General features: G+C 47.1%; 1 protein-coding gene across 1 annotated transcript in view; it reads left to right on the plus strand.

Moving 5' to 3' along the window:
- LOC138351286 (uncharacterized) overlaps nt 1-18,688 on the plus strand; it is an 82,267-nt gene that overhangs the window by 17,810 nt on the left and 45,769 nt on the right. Inside the window, exon 6 of the mRNA XM_069302923.1 lies at nt 12,471-12,599. Coding sequence (XP_069159024.1) covers nt 12,471-12,599 — 129 coding nt within the window. The remainder of the gene's footprint in view (nt 1-12,470; nt 12,600-18,688) is intronic.

Genomic DNA, 18,688 nt, shown 5'->3' on the forward strand with positions numbered 1-18,688 from the left:
TTGCCCTCAATGGTCTTCTTTCCTCTCTTCCATCTGGTGTCTTCTCCGCTCTCTATGTCGATGATCTTACCCTTTGCTGTCAGGGTAATGATTCGCCTCTCCTTCAGCGCCGGCTTCAACTTGCAATTGATGCCGTGTCGTCTTGGGCCACCGAACATGGCTTCAAGTTCTCTACTTCTAAGACTTGTGCCATGACTTTTACGCGGAAACGAGTCATTTTTCGTCCCTCTTTGTCACTTTATGGTCATCCCCTTGAGTACAAAGATTCCGCGAAGCTTTTGGGGTTATTCCTTGACACTCGTTTGTCTTGGTCTCCCCATATCTCTTACCTCCGTGTTGAGTGCTCTAAGGCCCTTACCCTCCTTCGGGTCTTGTCCCATACTTCTTGGGGGGCAGATAGTCGCACTCTCCTTGCTTTACATTCTTCTCTCGTCCTGTCTAAGCTCGATTATGGTTGCCCTGCTTACTCGTCTGCTTCTCCTTCTACTCTTCGCCGTCTTGATGCTTTGCACCATACTGGGTTGCGCCTCAGTTCTGGTGCCTTTCGTTCGACTCCCGTCCTTAGCTTGTATGTTGACACTGGCTTCCTGTCTCTCCAAGATCGCCGTGATCGTTACTGTCTTCGCTATCTTGCACAGGTCCTTACAACATCCTTCCTCTCGCCTCTGTCGTGCTTTAACTTTTACCCCTCCTGCGGTTCCTGTTCCTCTTCACCACCTCCCTCTTTCTGTCCGGTTATCTCGCCTACAGGATTCTCTTTCCGTTCAGTATTTCTAGTGTTTCTCCTTGTGTTGTTCCTTCTTTGCCCCCGTGGAGAGTCCCTCTTCCGCAGTTTTGTACATCCTTGACTCGTATCACTAAACCTTTTACCCCTCCTATGGTTCTAAAATGCCTTTTCCTTGAGCACTTTTCTTCTCACTCCCGCTCCGTTTCTGTCATTCACTGATGGGTCTAAGTCTACGGACGGTGTTGGCTACTCTGTTGTTTTTCCTGATCGCACTTATATGTGTCGCTTACCTCCGGAGACTAGCATCTTTACAGCGGAGCTTTATGCTATTCTCTATGCTCTTCGTATCCTGCTTTCTCATTGTCAGTCTTCCTTTGTAGTTGTTGTTGACTCTCGTAGTGCCCTCATTGCTCTCGGGTCCTTTAATCCGGTTCATCCAGTAGTTGTCGAGATCCAGCATTGGCTGTTTCTTGTTTACAGTAAATTTAAGTCGGTTGAGTTTTATTGGGTTCCCAGCCATATTGGTGTGTCTTTAAATGAGCGTGCGGATGCTGCTGCCAAGGAAGCTGTCCGCTCTTGTCCCATCTCTCGTAAAGGTATTCCATATTCCGACTTTTACCCGGTTATCCATTCCTCCTGTCCTTACCCGTTGGCAGGCTTCTTGGTTGTCTGTTACTGGTAACAAACTACGTACTCTTAAATGTTGTGTTTCCTCGTGGCCGTCCTCCTTCCACCGTAACCGGCTAGTGGGAAACAGCTCTGGCGAGGTTGCGTATTGGCCATACTCGCTTAACCCATGGTCACTTGATGGAGCGCCGCCCTGCTCCTTATTGTCCTAGTTTCATTGTCCCTCTTATGGTCGTGCATGTCCTTCTTGAATGTCCTGACTTCCAGGACGAGCGTGTCTTGCTTTCCGACCGCCCCTCGTGGTCACCTGTCCCTCAATAGAATTCTTGGTGACTCGGATACTTTTGATATCGTTCGACTTATGCGTTTTTGTTCTCGTATTGGCATCCTTGGTGATATTTAGGGCCCTCTGATTATTTTGCGCATTTGATGGTGCTACATAGCCTTCCCGGTTTGGCGCCTTCTTTTGATAATTACTTACTTACACATAAGGGGCATAACTGGCTGACCCCTCACAGTGTTCAAGAGAGAACTGGATAAGCACCTCCAAAGGATACCTGATCAACCAGGCTGTGACTCATATGTCAGGCTGCGAGCAGCCGCATCCAACAGCCTGGTTGATCAGTCCAGCAACCAGGAGGCCTGGTCGACGACCGGGCCACGGGGATGCTAAGCCCCGGAAGCACCTCAAGGTAACCTCAAGTATATGTTTGCTGATGATGCTAAGATAATAGGGAAGATAAGAAACTCAGATGATTGTCATGCCCTCCAAGAAGATCTGGACAAAATAAGTGTATGGAGTACCACTTGGCTAATGGAATTTAATGTGAATAAATGCCATGTTTTGGAATGTGGAATAGGAGAACATAGACCCCACACAACCTATAAATTATGTGAGAAATTTTTGAAGAATTCTGATAGAGAGATCTAGGGGCTAGGGGTGGTTCTAGACAGAAAACTATCACCAGACGACTACATTAATCACTGTGATGCGCCAAGTTTATGGTGACATTCCCCTGTGCGCGTGAAATCAAGTGTTCCTAAAAATTCATTTTTGTTTAAAATATTATAAATTCCCTTCCCTGAACATGTCTATGTAAAAATAAATACCAAATTCCACTTACTTTGGCTGTGGAGACATGGACAAGGTGCACTGGGACATCAGTCATAGGCTGGTCGCCTGTGCGTGAAGCTCCCAGAGGCGGTCGCACGGGCCATTCAAGCAGCTCAAGTTGCCACAAATATAGTTACAGTTATTTGTTCTATGTATTTCAAATGCGATTTTATTTGTTTGTTTTTTTATCGTATATGATGCATATTTGTGTCCTTTACAATATGTATACAAGTAGAACGTTCATAATGTTCCCTAGAACTGTGATACATGTGTCAGTAATGTGTGTCACAATAAATGTTTGTCGCAATATTACTCGTTAAAAATTCAACTAAAATTACAATATGCTACAGTTTCACACACTACTTACACAGTAACACACTGTATTACACACTCAGTACTTCGGAAGTGAGTAATAATCAACAAAGTAGTCCATGGTACACAGCGCGACTTCACTCTCGTTGCCACCAGGTACATACAGATTTTCGCTTCCTGTTTCTTCATTCTGTGTGCTTGCAAATAATGCACTCACTGTACACCCTTGGCTCTAGTACTTGTAGGTGGTATGTAGCCAAGCTTGTAAAGCATAAAGTAGTCCTGAAAAAATTATAGGAAAAGATCAGTTTGTAAGGTAGTCCTTGAAAAGATTGCTTTGTAAGGTCCCACACAAGAAGAAATTGTCATTCTCAGAGTGTCAGTCAATCTGGAAGAGATTCAACTATTCTTGAAAATATCTATGGAAAACATCACCATGGAAGCTGCTAACACTTCATCTATGCTACTTGTATCGGATGCATTATCACTGAACCCAGAAAATGATTCATCTGTGTATCATCTATATAAATTGGAGATAGCATATGTGGGCAAGGATGGTGCTCAATGCTACAACTGGATACACTCACTGTATCGTCCTAATAGGTGCTGTATCACTTGCATCCGACTTTGTGTTAGGTCCTTATTGTGCCTAGCTTCAACAATATCATGACCCTTATGTTCTTCAAGCAATAAGGTCTGAATTTCACACAGAGAGCGACCTTTCAACACTGCATCGGACAGGTGTTTGGGAGCCAGAGGCGCTTGTGCCACCCATGGTTGCTCACTCAGTAGTAATCCAGCCAGCAGCCCTAGTACATTCTGGGAATTTTTCAAAAAATGACTGCCTCTCACTGGAGATCCCAAAGAGTACATCTCGTACCCAACCTACCACAAGAGCGTTTCGACCCTGTATAAAAAAAATAAAAATACTTTTGTCAGTTGGCACAGTAATCGGTGAATGGCATTTGTCGTTTGGCGCAGTGCAGTGGTTAAGAACATTGTGTGAGAAGCCTATGCTACAGTTTCTAACTTCAGAATTGCTTTTAAATACATGGATGGAGAAATACCAAAGAAATTGTTCACGACTTTTGTTAGACCAAGGCTGGAATATGCAGCGGTTGTATGGTACCCATATCTTAAGAAGTACATGAACAAACTGGAAAAGATGCAAAGACATACCACGAAGTGGCTCCCAGAAATGAAGGACAAGAGCTACGAGGAGAGGTTAGAGGCATTAAATGTGCAAAAACTAGCTAGAAGAATGATTACTATGTACAAAATAGAAGTAAGAGGCGATGTGATCACTATGTACAAAATAGTAACGGGAATCGATAAAATTGATAGGGAGAAATTCCCGAGACCTGGAACTTCGAGAACAAGAGGTCATAGATTTAAACTAATGAAACAAAGATGCAGAAGAAATATAAGAACATCCACTTTCGCAAACAGAGTGGTAGTTGGTTGGAACAAGTTAGGGGAGGTGGTGGTGGAGGCCAAAACCATCAGTAATTTCAAAGTGTTGTGACAGAGTGCTGTGGAAGATGGAACACCACAAGCATAGCTCTCATCCTGTAATTACACCTAGGTAATTACACTTAGGTAATTACTTGAATCCACTCAAAATATCTATATTATTGGGACCGTCAAACAATTTTAAATCTATATTCCCTAAAGGGGCCATGGTAAAAGGATATAAGAAAGTGTTGTAGGGTATTCATAATTTATTATCCTGATACATGTGAAAGGTGCTGCACCTAGGCCAAGTTTCAGCATCTCAGCCTAAATAGAGGAGAGAAAAAAAAAAAAAAAAAAAATTAACCATGTTCAATTGATTTCACAGCCCACAATTGTGAACTAAAATCATTTCTACGACACTCGGCTATGACCTTACTATATAATAAAGATTTGGATGTCACATCTTTATCCCAGATGCATTTAGTGCAATAATACAGATTTTTAAAAGTTTCCCCCCCCTCCCCTTCCGGCCCGTTGGCGTCGTGAGGGGGCTTGGTGGACGGCTGCCGGAGTGTGATGCTCCGTTGGGTAGTCCTCTGTCCTTTTCTGGCCTTGCACTCCTGCTGCTGTCTTCTCCAATTGTGCCGGATCGCTTTTCCTTTTCCTTATGTTTCGTTTTTCTCCCCCCTCTTCTCCTATCTGCTTGTCGTTTCCTGCCGACCTTTTGCTTGTTTTGGATTCTTTCTTTGGACTTCTTCTATTTTGACGCCCGGGTGCTTGAGGAGGCATACTCTTGCACCCGTAGAACTGTAGTACCCGACGTCTCGAGCGAGGGGAACCTTTTATTGTCAATCCCCCTTTCGTCGCTGAACCCGATCTCGACGGACTGACGGTTCTTAAGGTGGCGTTTGTGGGGCGTATACTCACGACGCACCCCTAGGGGGCCCCGGCATGATCAGCGATAGCTTCCTGTTGGGTGTCCTGCCTCTAATTGTGGCTCCATGGTGGGTATGGGGGCACATTCGTGGATGAATTTGTCACTTTTCGTCTCTATGTCGTTGAATGTTTCCGTTGTACCCTCTCAGGCTCGTGGGGTGGGCGACCAAGCCCCCGAGTCGGCCTGTATTGGAAGACCAGGCTCTGTAGCTCCTGCTGCGTTGGGCCCCGACCTTGCTCCTCCTTTGACCGTCCTGACTTCTTCCCCCAGCTCCCCTCCCTCCTCTGAGGTTGGGTCGGGCCTCCAGCCCCCGGTGGTGACCACTTCGTCCCCTGGTGTGGCTAAGTCTTTCGTTGTGACTACTGCGCCTTTTGACCCCTCTCTCTCTAGGGGTTCTCACCGCCGTTCGCGCCCCAACCGCACTCGCTCGATTCCTTCCCGTGCTGATGCGTATCAGGCCTTGTTTGGTCCTGCTTCATGGGCCAAATACTTTGATCTCCTCCCTCTTGATTCTGCGCCTCCTGACGATTTCTCCCTCCATCGGCATCTTGTAGATTCCGTGGATGCGTGTGTTACTTTCAACCCCACTCGTCTCGGTACACGTGTCGTTGCTGCTCCTTCTCAGGATGCGGCTTCCCGCTTGGCTGCCTTATCTTGCCTTGGCGAGATCCCTGTTCGGGTCTCCAAGAACGTTCAGATGAATTCCAGTGTTGGCACTATTCTCCTCCCACCCCATGTTGCAACCGGTGTTCGGAATCTGCAGGATTGCCACGATGATATTCGGCATATCCTTGATGCCCAAGGCCATTCTGTCCTCCAGGTTGACTCGTTTACTCGTCCCCCTCGTGGTCGTCGCCGTCAACCCCTTCGCGTTGTGAAGATCACCTTTGATGGTAGGACCCTTCCATCCTCTGTCATTCTTGCTGGTGCTAGGTGCTCTGTCCAGGAGTATATTCCTTCTCCTTGACTTTGTAATAAGTGCTGGAGGTTTGGGCATGGTGCCCTCCGCTGCTCTGGGACTGTCTCTCTCTGTCCTTTGTGTGGGAGTGAAGGTCACTCTAAGTCGGAGTGCACTTCTCCCCAAGCTCGCTGCCTCAACTGCGGTGCGGCCCATCCTACGTTCTCCCGTGCCTGTGTCCATTACAAGCTTGAGGCGGCCGTCCTTAGCCTGAAGCACCGGGAGCGTTTGTCTTTTCCTGAGGCGAGGCGCCAGGTTCGCCGGCTCCCGCCTTATACTAACATCTCTTATGCTCGCGTGTTGCGCTCTTCCTCTCCTCGTCCTTCCCCCCTTCCTCAGACTCTCAACCGTTTCCGGGCCTTGGACCCTGATACGCCCACTGCCCCCTCCTCTGTTCCTTTGAGTTCTTTCCCGAGGGGTCCCCCTCCTGGTCCTCTGTCTGGGGTTCCCCTTCTTTCAACCCGGTCCGTCATGTCTCCTGTGTCTTCTTCCTCGTCCCCCTCCGATCCTCCTTCCCATCCTCTTCCTCCATCTATCGGCTCTCCCCGCCGCCTGTCGGTGCAGGCGGATGTCCATCGCTCTCCTAACGGCCGTCGTGTGTGCTCTCGTTCGGCTTCTCCTGTTGAGACACTGGAATCCGTTGCCCGGTACGTAGTTGCTGGGACACCTGTCTCTTTAAGTCAGAAGCGTAAGCCTGGCTCCTCTCCTTCCTCTTCCCCGGCGGGTAAGAAGGCTTCGCTTTCTTCCTTGGCTCCTACTTCTGGCTCTGTTGCTCCTTCCCCTCCCGTTTCAGTGGTTGCGCCCCCTGTTCCTGCTATGGAGGTTTCTTTGGCCCCTGCTTCCCTTTCGGTTGCTGCTCTTGCTGGGGTGCGCTCCCCTCTTTCTACTCCCCCTCTTCCTACTCCCCCTCTTCCTACTGCTGTCCTTGACTGCTCCTCTCCGTTGTCTCCTCCTCTTCCTCCTCCTCCTCCGGACCCCGCCCGCCCACCTCTGATCTGTTCTCCCGTTTCCTTCCCTCCGTCTTTGCTCAGTTTACCCATGCCCCCTAACCCTGACTTTGCTGACCCTGATCCCGACCCTGATATTCTTTAAAGTGCCCTGTTGCTCTTTCGCCTTTGTTTCTTCCTTGTTCTCTGTTTTTGTCCTTTCTCTTCCCGTCGTTGTCCATTCTTCAATGGAACGTTCGAGGTTATTACGCCAATTTCCTCGAACTCCAACTTCTGATTTCGCGGTTTTCGCCCCTTTGTGTCTGTCTCCAGGAGCCAATGCTTGGTGCTCGTCCTGGTCGTTTTCGTGACTATTCCTTTCTCTCCCCCCCCCCCCCCAGCCATTGCTGGGGCTTCTAATTCTTCTGCTCTCTTGATTCGTGCAGATGTTCCCTTTGTTCCTTTACTTTTTCCTTCGCCTCTCCATTGTTCTGCTGCTCGTATCTTTGTGTTGAAATGGTACACAGTTTGTTCCATTTATCTCCCCCCGAGTGTCCCGCTCTCTCTTCCTGATTTGAAACACCACCTAGACTCCTTGCCGGAGCCTGTGCTCCTGCTGGGTGACTTCAATTGTCGTCATTCTCTTTGGGGTGACGGTCTGACGAATACCCGGGGTCGCCTCCTTGAGCCGTTTCTCCTATCTTCTTCCCTGTCTCTTCTGAATTCTGGTGAGCCCACTCATTTGGACTCTCGGACTCGCACCCTTTCTTGTCTTGATCTTTCTCTCTGCTCTTCTTCTCTTTACTTAGATTTCACGTGGCAGGTTCTTGATGACCTCCATGGAAGTGATCATTTCCCCATCCTTGTTTCCTTTTTCTCTTTTCGCCCTTCCCTCTCTTTCCCTAGGTGGCAGTTTGCTAAGGCAGACTGGACCCTATTTACCCTCAGTGCTGCTCTCTCTGACCTCTCCCTTCTGCCTCTCTCTCGCGCTCTCCTCCTTTTTCATGACACTGTCTTCAACGCTGCCCTCCGCTCTATTCCTCGCTCTTCCTCTCGGGGTCCACGGAAGTGCGTTCCCTGGTGGAATGCGGACTGTGCTCGGGCTGTCCGCTGTAAGCGTGCAGCCTGGAAGAGGCACCGCCGTAGGCAGACGACCGATTCTTTTCTTTTCTTTCGGAAAGCGAGTGCGGTGGCCCGTAGGGCCATCCGTACGGCTAAACGTGAATGTTGGGCATCTTATGTCTCAACAATTACGTCCGAAACCCCTCTGGCCCAGATCTGGAAGCGTATCCGCAAGATAGCGGGTAAGTTCGTTCCCGATGTTTCACCGGTCCTTCACCTCCATGATACTCTTGTGGCGGACCCGTTGCGGGTCGCTTCCGAACTGGGTTCCCACTTTTCTTCTGTTAGCTCTGGTCTTCATCTTCCCCAATCTTTCCTTCTTCGTAAACCTGTCCTTGAGTCTCGTCCTTTAGATTTCTGCACTCATCTTCAGCTTCCCTATAATGATCCCTTCTCTCTCTCTGAACTTCGTTCTGCTCTGGCCCTCTGCGGTTCTACGGCGGCGGGCTCCGATGGTATTCATTATGAGATGCTTCGCCATCTCCCTCCGAGCACGTCTCAGTATTTACTGAGTCTGTATAATCGGATCTGGGAGTCGTCGTCAGTCCCTGAGGACTGGCTCGATGCCGTTGTCCTCCGTGTTCGCAAACCGGGGTCTCTGGGTACTTCCCCTAAGGACTTTCGCCCTATTGCTCTCACAAGTTGTGTCTGCAAACTTTTTGAACGTATGGTTAACGTTCGTCTGATGTGGTTCCTGGAACACCATCACCTCCTCTCCCCTTCTCAATTTGGTTTCCGCAAGTGCCGCAGCACGACAGATGTCCTGGTGAACTTGGAGGTCTATATTCGTACTGCTTTTGCTGCGAAGACCTCCGTTGTTGCCGTCCTTTTTGACCTGGAAAAGGCTTACGACACCACTTGGCGTTATCATATCCTATCTCAACTTCATTCTTTTGGCCTTCGTGGTCATCTCCCTCTCTTTCTCCGCAGCTTCCTCTCTCGTCGTTCCTTTCGGGTGCGCCTTGGTACCGCTCTCTCTCCCTCTTTTCAGCAATACGAAGGTGTGCCCCAGGGTAGTGTTCTGAGCACTACTCTTTTTCTGGTTGCCCTCAATGGTCTTCTTTCCTCTCTTCCTTCTGGTGTCTTCTCCGCTCTCTATGTCGATGATCTTACCCTTTGTTGTCAGGGTGATGATTCGCCTCTCCTTCAACGCCGGCTTCAACTTGCAATTGATGCCGTGTCGTCTTGGGCCACTGATCATGGCTTCAAGTTCTCTACTTCTAAGACTTGTGCCATGACATTTACGCGGAAACGGGTTGTTCTTCGTCCCTCTTTGTCACTTTATGGTCATCCCCTTGAATACAAAGATTCCGCGAAGCTTTTGGGGTTATTCCTTGACACTCGTTTGTCTTGGTCTCCCCATATCTCTTACCTCCGTGTTGAGTGCTGTAAGGCCCTTACCCTCCTTCGGGTCTTGTCCCATACTTCTTGGGGGGCAGATAGGCGCACTCTCCTTGCTTTACATTCTTCTCTCGTCCTGTCTAAGCTCGATTATGGTTGCCCTGCTTACTCGTCTGCTTCTCCTTCTACTCTTCGCCGTCTTGATGCTTTGCACCATACTGGGTTGCGCCACAGTTCTGGTGCCTTTCGTTCGACTCCCGTCCTTAGCTTGTATGTTGACACTGGCTTCCTGTCTCTCCAGGACCGCCGTGATCGCTACTGTCTTCGCTATCTTGCACGGTCCTTGCAACATCCTTCCTCTCGCCTCTGTTGTGCTTTAACTTTTACCCCTCCTGCGGTTCCTGTTCCTCTTCACCACCTCCCTCTTTCTGTCCGGTTATCTCGCCTGCAGGATTCTCTTTCCGTTCGTATTTCTGATGTTTCTCCTCGTGTTGTTCCTTCTTTGCCCCCGTGGAGGGTCCCTCTTCCGCGGTTTTGTACTTCCTTGACCCGTATCACTAAAGCTTTTACCCCTCCTACGGTTCTAAAACGCCTTTTCCTCGAGCACTTTTCTTCTCACTCCCGCTCCGTTTCTGTCTTCACCGATGGGTCTAAGTCAGCGGACGGTGTTGGCTACTCTGTTGTTTTTCCTGATCGCACTTATATGTGTCGCTTGCCTCCGGAGACTAGCATCTTTACAGCGGAGCTTTATGCTATTCTCTATGCTCTTCGTCTCCTACTTTCTCGTTGTCAGTCTTCCTTTGTAGTTGTTGTTGACTCTCGTAGTGCCCTCATGGCTCTCGGGTCCTTTAATCCAGTTCATCCAGTGGTTGTCGAGATCCAGCATTGGCTGTTTCTCGTTCATAGTAAATTTAAGTCGGTTGAGTTTTGTTGGGTTCCCAGCCATATTGGTGTGTCTTTAAATGAGCGTGCGGATGCTGCCGCCAAGGAAGCTGTCCGCTCTTGTCCCATCTCTCGTAAGGGCATTCCGTATTCCGACTTTTACCCGGTTATCCATTCCTCAGTCCTTACCCGTTGGCAGGCTTCTTGGTTGTCTGTTACTGGTAACAAGCTACGTACTCTTAAATGTTGTGTTTCCTCGTGGCAGTCCTCCTTCCACCGTAACCGGCGGTGGGAAACAGCTCTGGCGAGGTTGCGTATTGGCCATACTCGCTTAACCCATGGTCACTTGATGGAGCGCCGCCCTGCTCCTTATTGTCCTAGTTGCATTGTCCCTCTTACGGTCGTGCATGTCCTTCTTGAATGTCCTGACTTCCAGGACGAGCGTATGTCTTGCTTTCCGACCGCCCCTCGCGGTCACCTGTCCCTCAATAGAATTCTTGGTGACTCGGATACTTTTGATATCGTTTGCCTTATGCGTTTTTGTTCTCGTATTGGCATCCTTGGTGATATTTAGCGCCCTCTGATTATTTTGCGTATTTGATGGTGCTACATAGCCTTCCCGGTTTGGTGCCTTCTTTTGATAATTACTTACTTACTTACTTTTAAAAGTTTCCCAAAAACGTATGCAACAAAATGAAGTATATCATTATTTATAAAATCAATAAATCTACGTAGATAAGAATAATGACATGCGTTTTTAGAGGCGTAAACTCTACATATAATGTGCAAGTTTCATGTAAATTGAATAATAAATAAAGGCTGTGAGAGCAGATCTAGTTGTAAAAGTTGGAGTTGCGTAACGCGCCGCTACAAGATACTCATACTCGCGGTCACTCGTGACAATGCGTGATTTACGCATTGCGGCCAGCTCGTACCTTCTATGGAGAGCTCGCATGCATCTAGCTCTTAATGCTTTTCTCTTGTTCGTTTGGTAAGTCATATTGCAGTACAAATAGCAAAAATAGCATGCGTTCTGGGAGATATTGTGAGAGCGCGTCAGCAATACATCCACTCTCCAAGAGACACACACAGTGACTGAAGGGCTGAGCCACGTACCACCCTCTCTCTCACACGTGACTGTTGCCAATGAGTGAGTTTATATTCATTTTATGCATAACATGTTATTTTCAACGCTATTACGAAAAATAAGACTTCTACAACGTAAGATACAATACCCCGCGGCGCACCAACGCCGCGAGGACCAGATTCACGAAAGTTGCAGCGGGAAATTTGACTCTAATTACGTTATTTTTCAACATAAGATAAAACGGTTTGCACCACAGTGTTGCCAGAACGTTGCAGTATTTTTCGTAATTTTTCGTAAATATTCCATTTTTCTTCGGATTTTCGGTTACCATGGCACCTAAAGTGCAGGCAAGAGAGAACAATTTAAACTCTGGAACCAGCCCTCCTAATATTTTCAAATATGCACTCAGGAATAACATCACATGAGAACAGAAGGCATGGCAGGATGTGCAAAATAGCCCCACTGAAAAGCAAAGATGCAAAAAGTACACTGACAGAGAACTCAATCAACATCAAAGGCCCAAGACTTTTCAACATTCTTCCCCTACACATACAAGGCATAATTGGCCAACCTCTCGCAGTGTTCAAAAGAGAACTCGACAAGCACTTTCAAAGGATACCTGATCAACCAGGATGTGACTTGTTTGTCAAGCTTCAGGCAGCCACATCGAACAGCATGGTTGCTTGTCAGTCTTCTGCAGAGGATACTAATAAGGAGGATACTCCTCCTCCTGGATGAGGCCAGAGACCAAGGTGTGGGAATACTACTCATTCCTAGAATCTTCAACAGGTAGTTATGTAATATTGTATACAAGTCAATACAATTGTATAGCTAGCTAGCAATGCATCATGACTGCTAAAATATATTCCATGAACATTGTAACGTATGTGGTTGTTAAAAATAAGCAATGTTGTGAGTTTGTTCATATGTTTTAGCTAATGAATTCTAAATTATAAAGTGTAATTGTGAACCAACTCTGCAGGTCGGTTCATCTATCGCACCCAGGAGGTTCTGCCAGCATTGGAGTCTGATGGATGTATTGCTCTTCGCTACTTGGATGACCAGGACCAGCCCACAGAGCAATACCCTTTCAATCCAAATGGCTCACAAGGTGTGTAAACTGATTTAGTGGACCTAGCCTCTGTACTAATAGGAATGAATTTAATAAGAACATTTACCTGACTGTGTGAACAGATTGTGTGTTACAATCTGAAAGATTCCAAATTTTATTATTGTGCAGGGCAGTGGTTTGGGCATATTTCCTTAAATGTGATGACTGTTCAAATAGCAGTAAACAAGTACCTGGTAGTTTGGCAACTATTGTAGGTAGCATACTGGAAAAGGCAGGTCATTAGTCTAGGGAGACACTGAGAACCAGGGCTGGCTTTAACCCTTAAGTTATACATAGCGACCAGGGTTGGCTCATCAGTGGTGTGCACAGCAACCAGAGATGCTTTCAGGTCTAGTGTGAATGGTTTGGTCAACAGTTTGGTTTATATATTTTACGTTTTGTTGTATGGTTGACCTTACTACTATCTACCATCTCATCGGTATGAATGGTTGCCAACATACTCATTTCACATGTCTTTCCAATTCATTGCTAACATTGTTGCTTTTTCTCAGCTGACATTCACCTACTAAAATACTTCAATCAATTACCAAAACTTCATCACTCCTGTGCAATTTTTCAAGCAGGAACCTAGTTTATGAATGACTTTTATAATAGTCTGTAATAGAAATGTGGCCCTTGTTGAGCAGTAGAGCCATCAGTGACTTTACTATACTACCTCAAGAAATGTGAAGATCGTTACTTTATTCTGGCACCGACACGTTCCCAGTATGTCACTCGGGCAAATTCATGTTCCACAATCACACAGAACAAAGACGTCTAGTCAAATCTCAGGTGGTTGGTAGAGATATACTGCTTGACAGCGAATGGATGGAGACACACCAAATGGACACCCCACACTGACGGACAGACACCCCCCACACAGACAGACAGACACCCCCCACACTGACGGACAGACACCCCCCACACTGACGGACAGGCACCCCCCACACTGACGGACAGGCACCCCCCACACAGACGGACAGGCACCCCCCACACAGACGGACAGGCACCCCCCACACTGACGGACAGGCACCCCCCACACTGACGGACAGGCACCCCCCACACTGACGGACAGGCACCCCCCACACTGACGGACAGGCACCCCCCACACTGACGGACAGGCACCCCCCACACTGACGGACAGGCACCCCCCACACTGACGGACAGGCACCCCCCACACTGACGGACAGGCACCCCCCACACTGACGGACAGACACCCCCCACACTGACGGACAGACACCCCCCACACTGACGGACAGACACCCCCCACACAGACGGACAGGCACCCCCCACACAGACGGACAGGCACCCCCCACACTGACGGACAGGCACCCCCCACACTGACGGACAGGCACCCCCCACACAGACGGACAGGCACCCCCCACACAGACGGACAGGCACCCCCCACACTGACGGACAGGCACCCCCCACACTGACGGACAGGCACCCCCCACACTGACGGACAGGCACCCCCCACACTGACGGACAGGCACCCCCCACACTGACGGACAGGCACCCCCCACACTGACGGACAGGCACCCCCCACACTGACGGACAGGCACCCCCCACACTGACGGACAGGCACCCCCCACACTGACGGACAGGACACCCCCCACACTGACGGACAGACACCCCCCAAGACGGACAGACACCCCCCACACTGACGGACAGGCACCCCCCACACAGACGGACAGGCACCCCCCACACATGACGGACAGGCACCCCCCACACTGACGGACAGACACCCCCCACACTGACGGACAGACACCCCCCACACTGACAGGACAGACACCCCCCACACAGACGGACAGACACCCCCCACACTGACGGACAGGCACCCCCCCACACAGACGGACAGGCACCCCCCCACACAGACGGACAGGCACCCCCCCACACAGACGGACAGGCACCCCCCACACAGACGGACAGGCACCCCCCACACAGACGGACAGGCACCCCCCCACACAGACGGACAGGCACCCCCCACACAGACGGACAGGCACCCCCCACACAGACGGACAGGCACCCCCCACACAGACGGACAGGCACCCCCCACACAGACGGACAGGCACCCCCCACACAGACGGACAGGCACCCCCCACACAGACGGACAGGCACCCCCCACACAGACGGACAGGCACCCCCCACACAGACGGACAGGCACCCCCCACACAGACGGACAGGCACCCCCCACACAGACGGACAGGCACCCCCCACACAGACGGACAGGCACCCCCCACACAGACGGACAGGCACCCCCCACACAGACGGACAGACACCCCCCACACAGACGGACAGACACCCCCCACACAGACGGAGATATTTGACATTCAGTACTTTACTCCCTTGGGTTAAAGTGACTGTCTTTTGAGATATGCAGTGCGTTATAATCTGGAAGATAATAAGGAGGTTGAAGCAGTTGAAAAACCTGACTTCAGGAGAGGACATTATGGCGACCTTAGAATTTTTTTTAGTGAGTATAATTGGACAGACTTGTTGCTAGGCAAGGAAGTAAATGAGATGTATGTCAAGTATTGTGAAATATATGATAAAGGCACAAAAAAAATTGTACCGAAGCAGAGATGCAGAACCAAGAAACAAGATTTTCAATGGAAATTGCAAGATGAGCCAGAGACCAACAGTCACAAAAATGGAATCAATATAGGGAGAGGCCAAACCCACTAAACGTATCAGCGATACAAAGATGCGAGAAACAACTACACAGCAGTGAGGAGAGAGGCAGAAAGAAATTTTTAAAAAGGAATTGCGGACAAATGTAAAACAGAACCAGGTCTGTTCTATAAATTCTTAAACAACAAATTGCAGGTAAAGAATAATTTTCAGAAGATGAAAATGGGAAACAGATTCACAGAAAATGAAAAGGAAATGTGTGAAATTTTAAACAAAAAGTTCCAAAGTGTGTGTGTGTGTGTGTGTGTGTGTGTGTGTGTAATTACCTAAGTGTAATTACCTAAGTGTAGTTGCAGGATGAGAGCTACGCTCGTGGTGTCCCGTCTTCCCAGCACTCTTTGTCATATAACGCTTTGAAACTACTGACGGTCTTGGCCTCCACCACCTTCTCACTTAACTTGTTCCAACCATCTACCACTCTATTTGCGAAGGTGAATTTTCTTATATTTCTTCGGCATCTGTGTTTAGCTAGTTTAAATCTATGACCTCTTGTTCTTGAAGTTCCAGGTCTCAGGAAGTCTTCCCTGTCGATTTTATCAATTCCTGTTACTATTTTGTACGTATTGATCATATCACCTCTTTTTCTTCTGTCTTCTAGTTTTGGCATATTTAATGCTTCTAACCTCTCCTCGTAGCTCTTGCCCTTCAGTTCTGGGAGCCACTTAGTAGCATGTCTTTGCACCTTTTCCAGTTTGTTGATGTGCTTCTTAAGATATGGGCACCACACAACAGCTGCATATTCTAGCTTTGGCCTAACAAAAGTCATGAACAATTTCTTTAGTATATCGCCATCCATGTATTTAAATGCAATTCTGAAGTTAGAAAGCATTGCATAGGCTCCTTGCACAATATTCTTTATGTGGTCCTCAGGTGATAGTTTTCTATCTAGAACCACTCCTAGATCTCTTTCTTTATCAGAATTCTTTAAAGATTTCTCACATAATATATAGGTTGTGTGGGGTCTATGTTCTCCTATTTCACATTCCATAACATGACATTTACATTAAATTCCATTTGCCAAGTTGTGCTCCATATACTTATTTTGTCCAGGTCTTCTTGAAGGGCATGACAGTCATCTAAATTTCTTATCCTTCCTATTATCTTAGCATCATCAGCAAACATGTTCATATAATTCTGTATACCAACTGGTAGATCATTTATGTAGACAATAAACATCACTGGTGCAAGAACTGAACCCTGTGGCACTCCACTTGTGACATTTCTCCATTCCGATACATTGCCTCTGATTACTGCCCTCATTTTTCTATCAGTCAGAAAATTTATCATCCATGTTAGAAGCTTACCTGTCACCCCTCCAATATTTGTGTGTGTGTGTGTGTGTGTGTTTGTGTGTGTGTGTGTGTGTGTGTGTGTGTGTGTGTGTGCGTGCGTGTGTGTGCGTGTGTGTGTGTGTGTGTGTGTGTGTGTGTGTGTGTGTGCGTGCGTGTGTGTGCAAAATGAAATTTTCAGGGAACCAGACACAGTAAGAATTCCAGAGAAAATAGAGAGCACATAGAGGTGTCTAGAGACGAAGTGGAAAAAATGCTCAAGGAACTAAGTATGAACAAAGCAGTTGGTCCAGATAGTTTCACATTGGGTTCTGAGCTCAGCATTTCATTTTTCTGGAATGATTGATTGATTGATTGATTGAACACTGATTTTTCACGCATCCCTGTGTACAGGAGTCATAGTAGATGTCTGGAAAAAGGCTAAATATAGTTCCAATCTACAAAAGTGGCAGCAGGGAAGACCCCTCAATTATAGACCTGCATCATGACAAGTGTAAAAGTTAAAATATTGGAAAAAAAAATAATTAAAAATAAATGAGGTAGAACACCTGCAGAAAAATTATATAATATCAGACAGACCGTATGGTTTTAGCTGTGGAAGATACTGTGTAACGAATTTACTCAGTTTTTATGATCGTGCCACAGAGATTTTACAGGAAAGAGATCATTGGGTTGATTGCATCTATCTGGACCTAAACAAGGCTTTCGATAGTTCCACATAAGAGGGTGTTCTGAAAACTGGAAAATATAGGAGGGGTGACTGGTAAGCTTCTAACATGGATGAAAAATTTTCTAACTGATAGAAAAATGAGGGCAGTAATCAGAGGCAAGTGGCATTCCTCCAGTCCAATACAAAGTGAAGTACCACAGGGTTCAGTTCTTGCACCAGTGATGTTTATTGTCTACATAAAAGATCTACCAGTTGGTATACAGAATTATATGAACATGTTTGCTGATGATGCTAAGATAATAAGAAGGATAAGAAACTTAGATAATTGTCATGCCCTTCAAGATGACCTGGACAAAATAAGTATATGGAGCACAACTTGGCAAATGGAATTTAATGTTAATAAATGCCACGTTATGAAGTGTGGAATAGGAGAACATAGACCTCACACAACCTATATATTATGTGGGAAATCTTTAAAGAATTCTGATAAAGAAAGAGATCTAGGGGTGGTTCTAGATAGAAAACTATCACCTGAGGACCACATAAAGAATATTGTGCGAGGAGCCTATGTCACGCTTTCTAACTTCAGAATTGCTTTTAAATATATGGATGATGGTATACTAAAGAAATTGTTCACGACTTTTGTTAGGCCAAAGCTAGAATATGAAGCGGTTGTGTGGTGCCCATATCTTAAGAAGCACATCAACAAACTGGAAAATGTGCAAAGACATGCTACTAAGTGGCTCCCAGAACTGAAGGGCAAGAGCTACGAGGAGAGGTTAGAGGCATTAACCCTTAAATGGCTCATGGCTATATACCATTTGACTCCCACAGGCACATACAAAAAAAAAAAAAAAAAAAAAAAAAATATTTTTTCCTTCCTAACCTGTTAATTTGTGTTCACTGATCATGGGAAAATTAATAAAAAATCGTAAGTAGCATATATTGCCCGCTACAGGGCGGGGAAGTCTGGCAAAAAACAGGTACTGACTCAGCGTGCGTCCCTGGCGGTCTGTTGTGCGCCAGCTGTCAGGCCGGAGTTGCCACAAAGAGATAATTACCTAATTATTTCAATGTCTTTAATTGATTTTTAGTAGTTTTTTTGCTGTAATATTATTCAATAGTGTGTAGTGTGATATATTTATATAATAAAATGAGTGAATCATCGCTGTACTCAAAAATATGGTGTGCATATTGTTGATTCAATTATGTTCATCAAACAGTGAACAAATACTTTGTCGGTTATTACACTATATACACAGGTTATATATAAGTATCTGCATGTTTTGTTCACCATAACGAACCACTAAGTTGCTATTATGAGTCAAAAAATAACAAGGAGTGACCGCCACATTCCAGCCAGCCACTCACTCCCTCAACACCTCACTCGCCCACATTCTCCTCCCACAATACTGTTTTTGCTTTTATTCACTATATTC

Source organism: Procambarus clarkii, chromosome 5 (assembly GCF_040958095.1).
Source record: "Procambarus clarkii isolate CNS0578487 chromosome 5, FALCON_Pclarkii_2.0, whole genome shotgun sequence".
NCBI classification, from domain to species: Eukaryota; Metazoa; Arthropoda; class Malacostraca; order Decapoda; family Cambaridae; genus Procambarus; species Procambarus clarkii.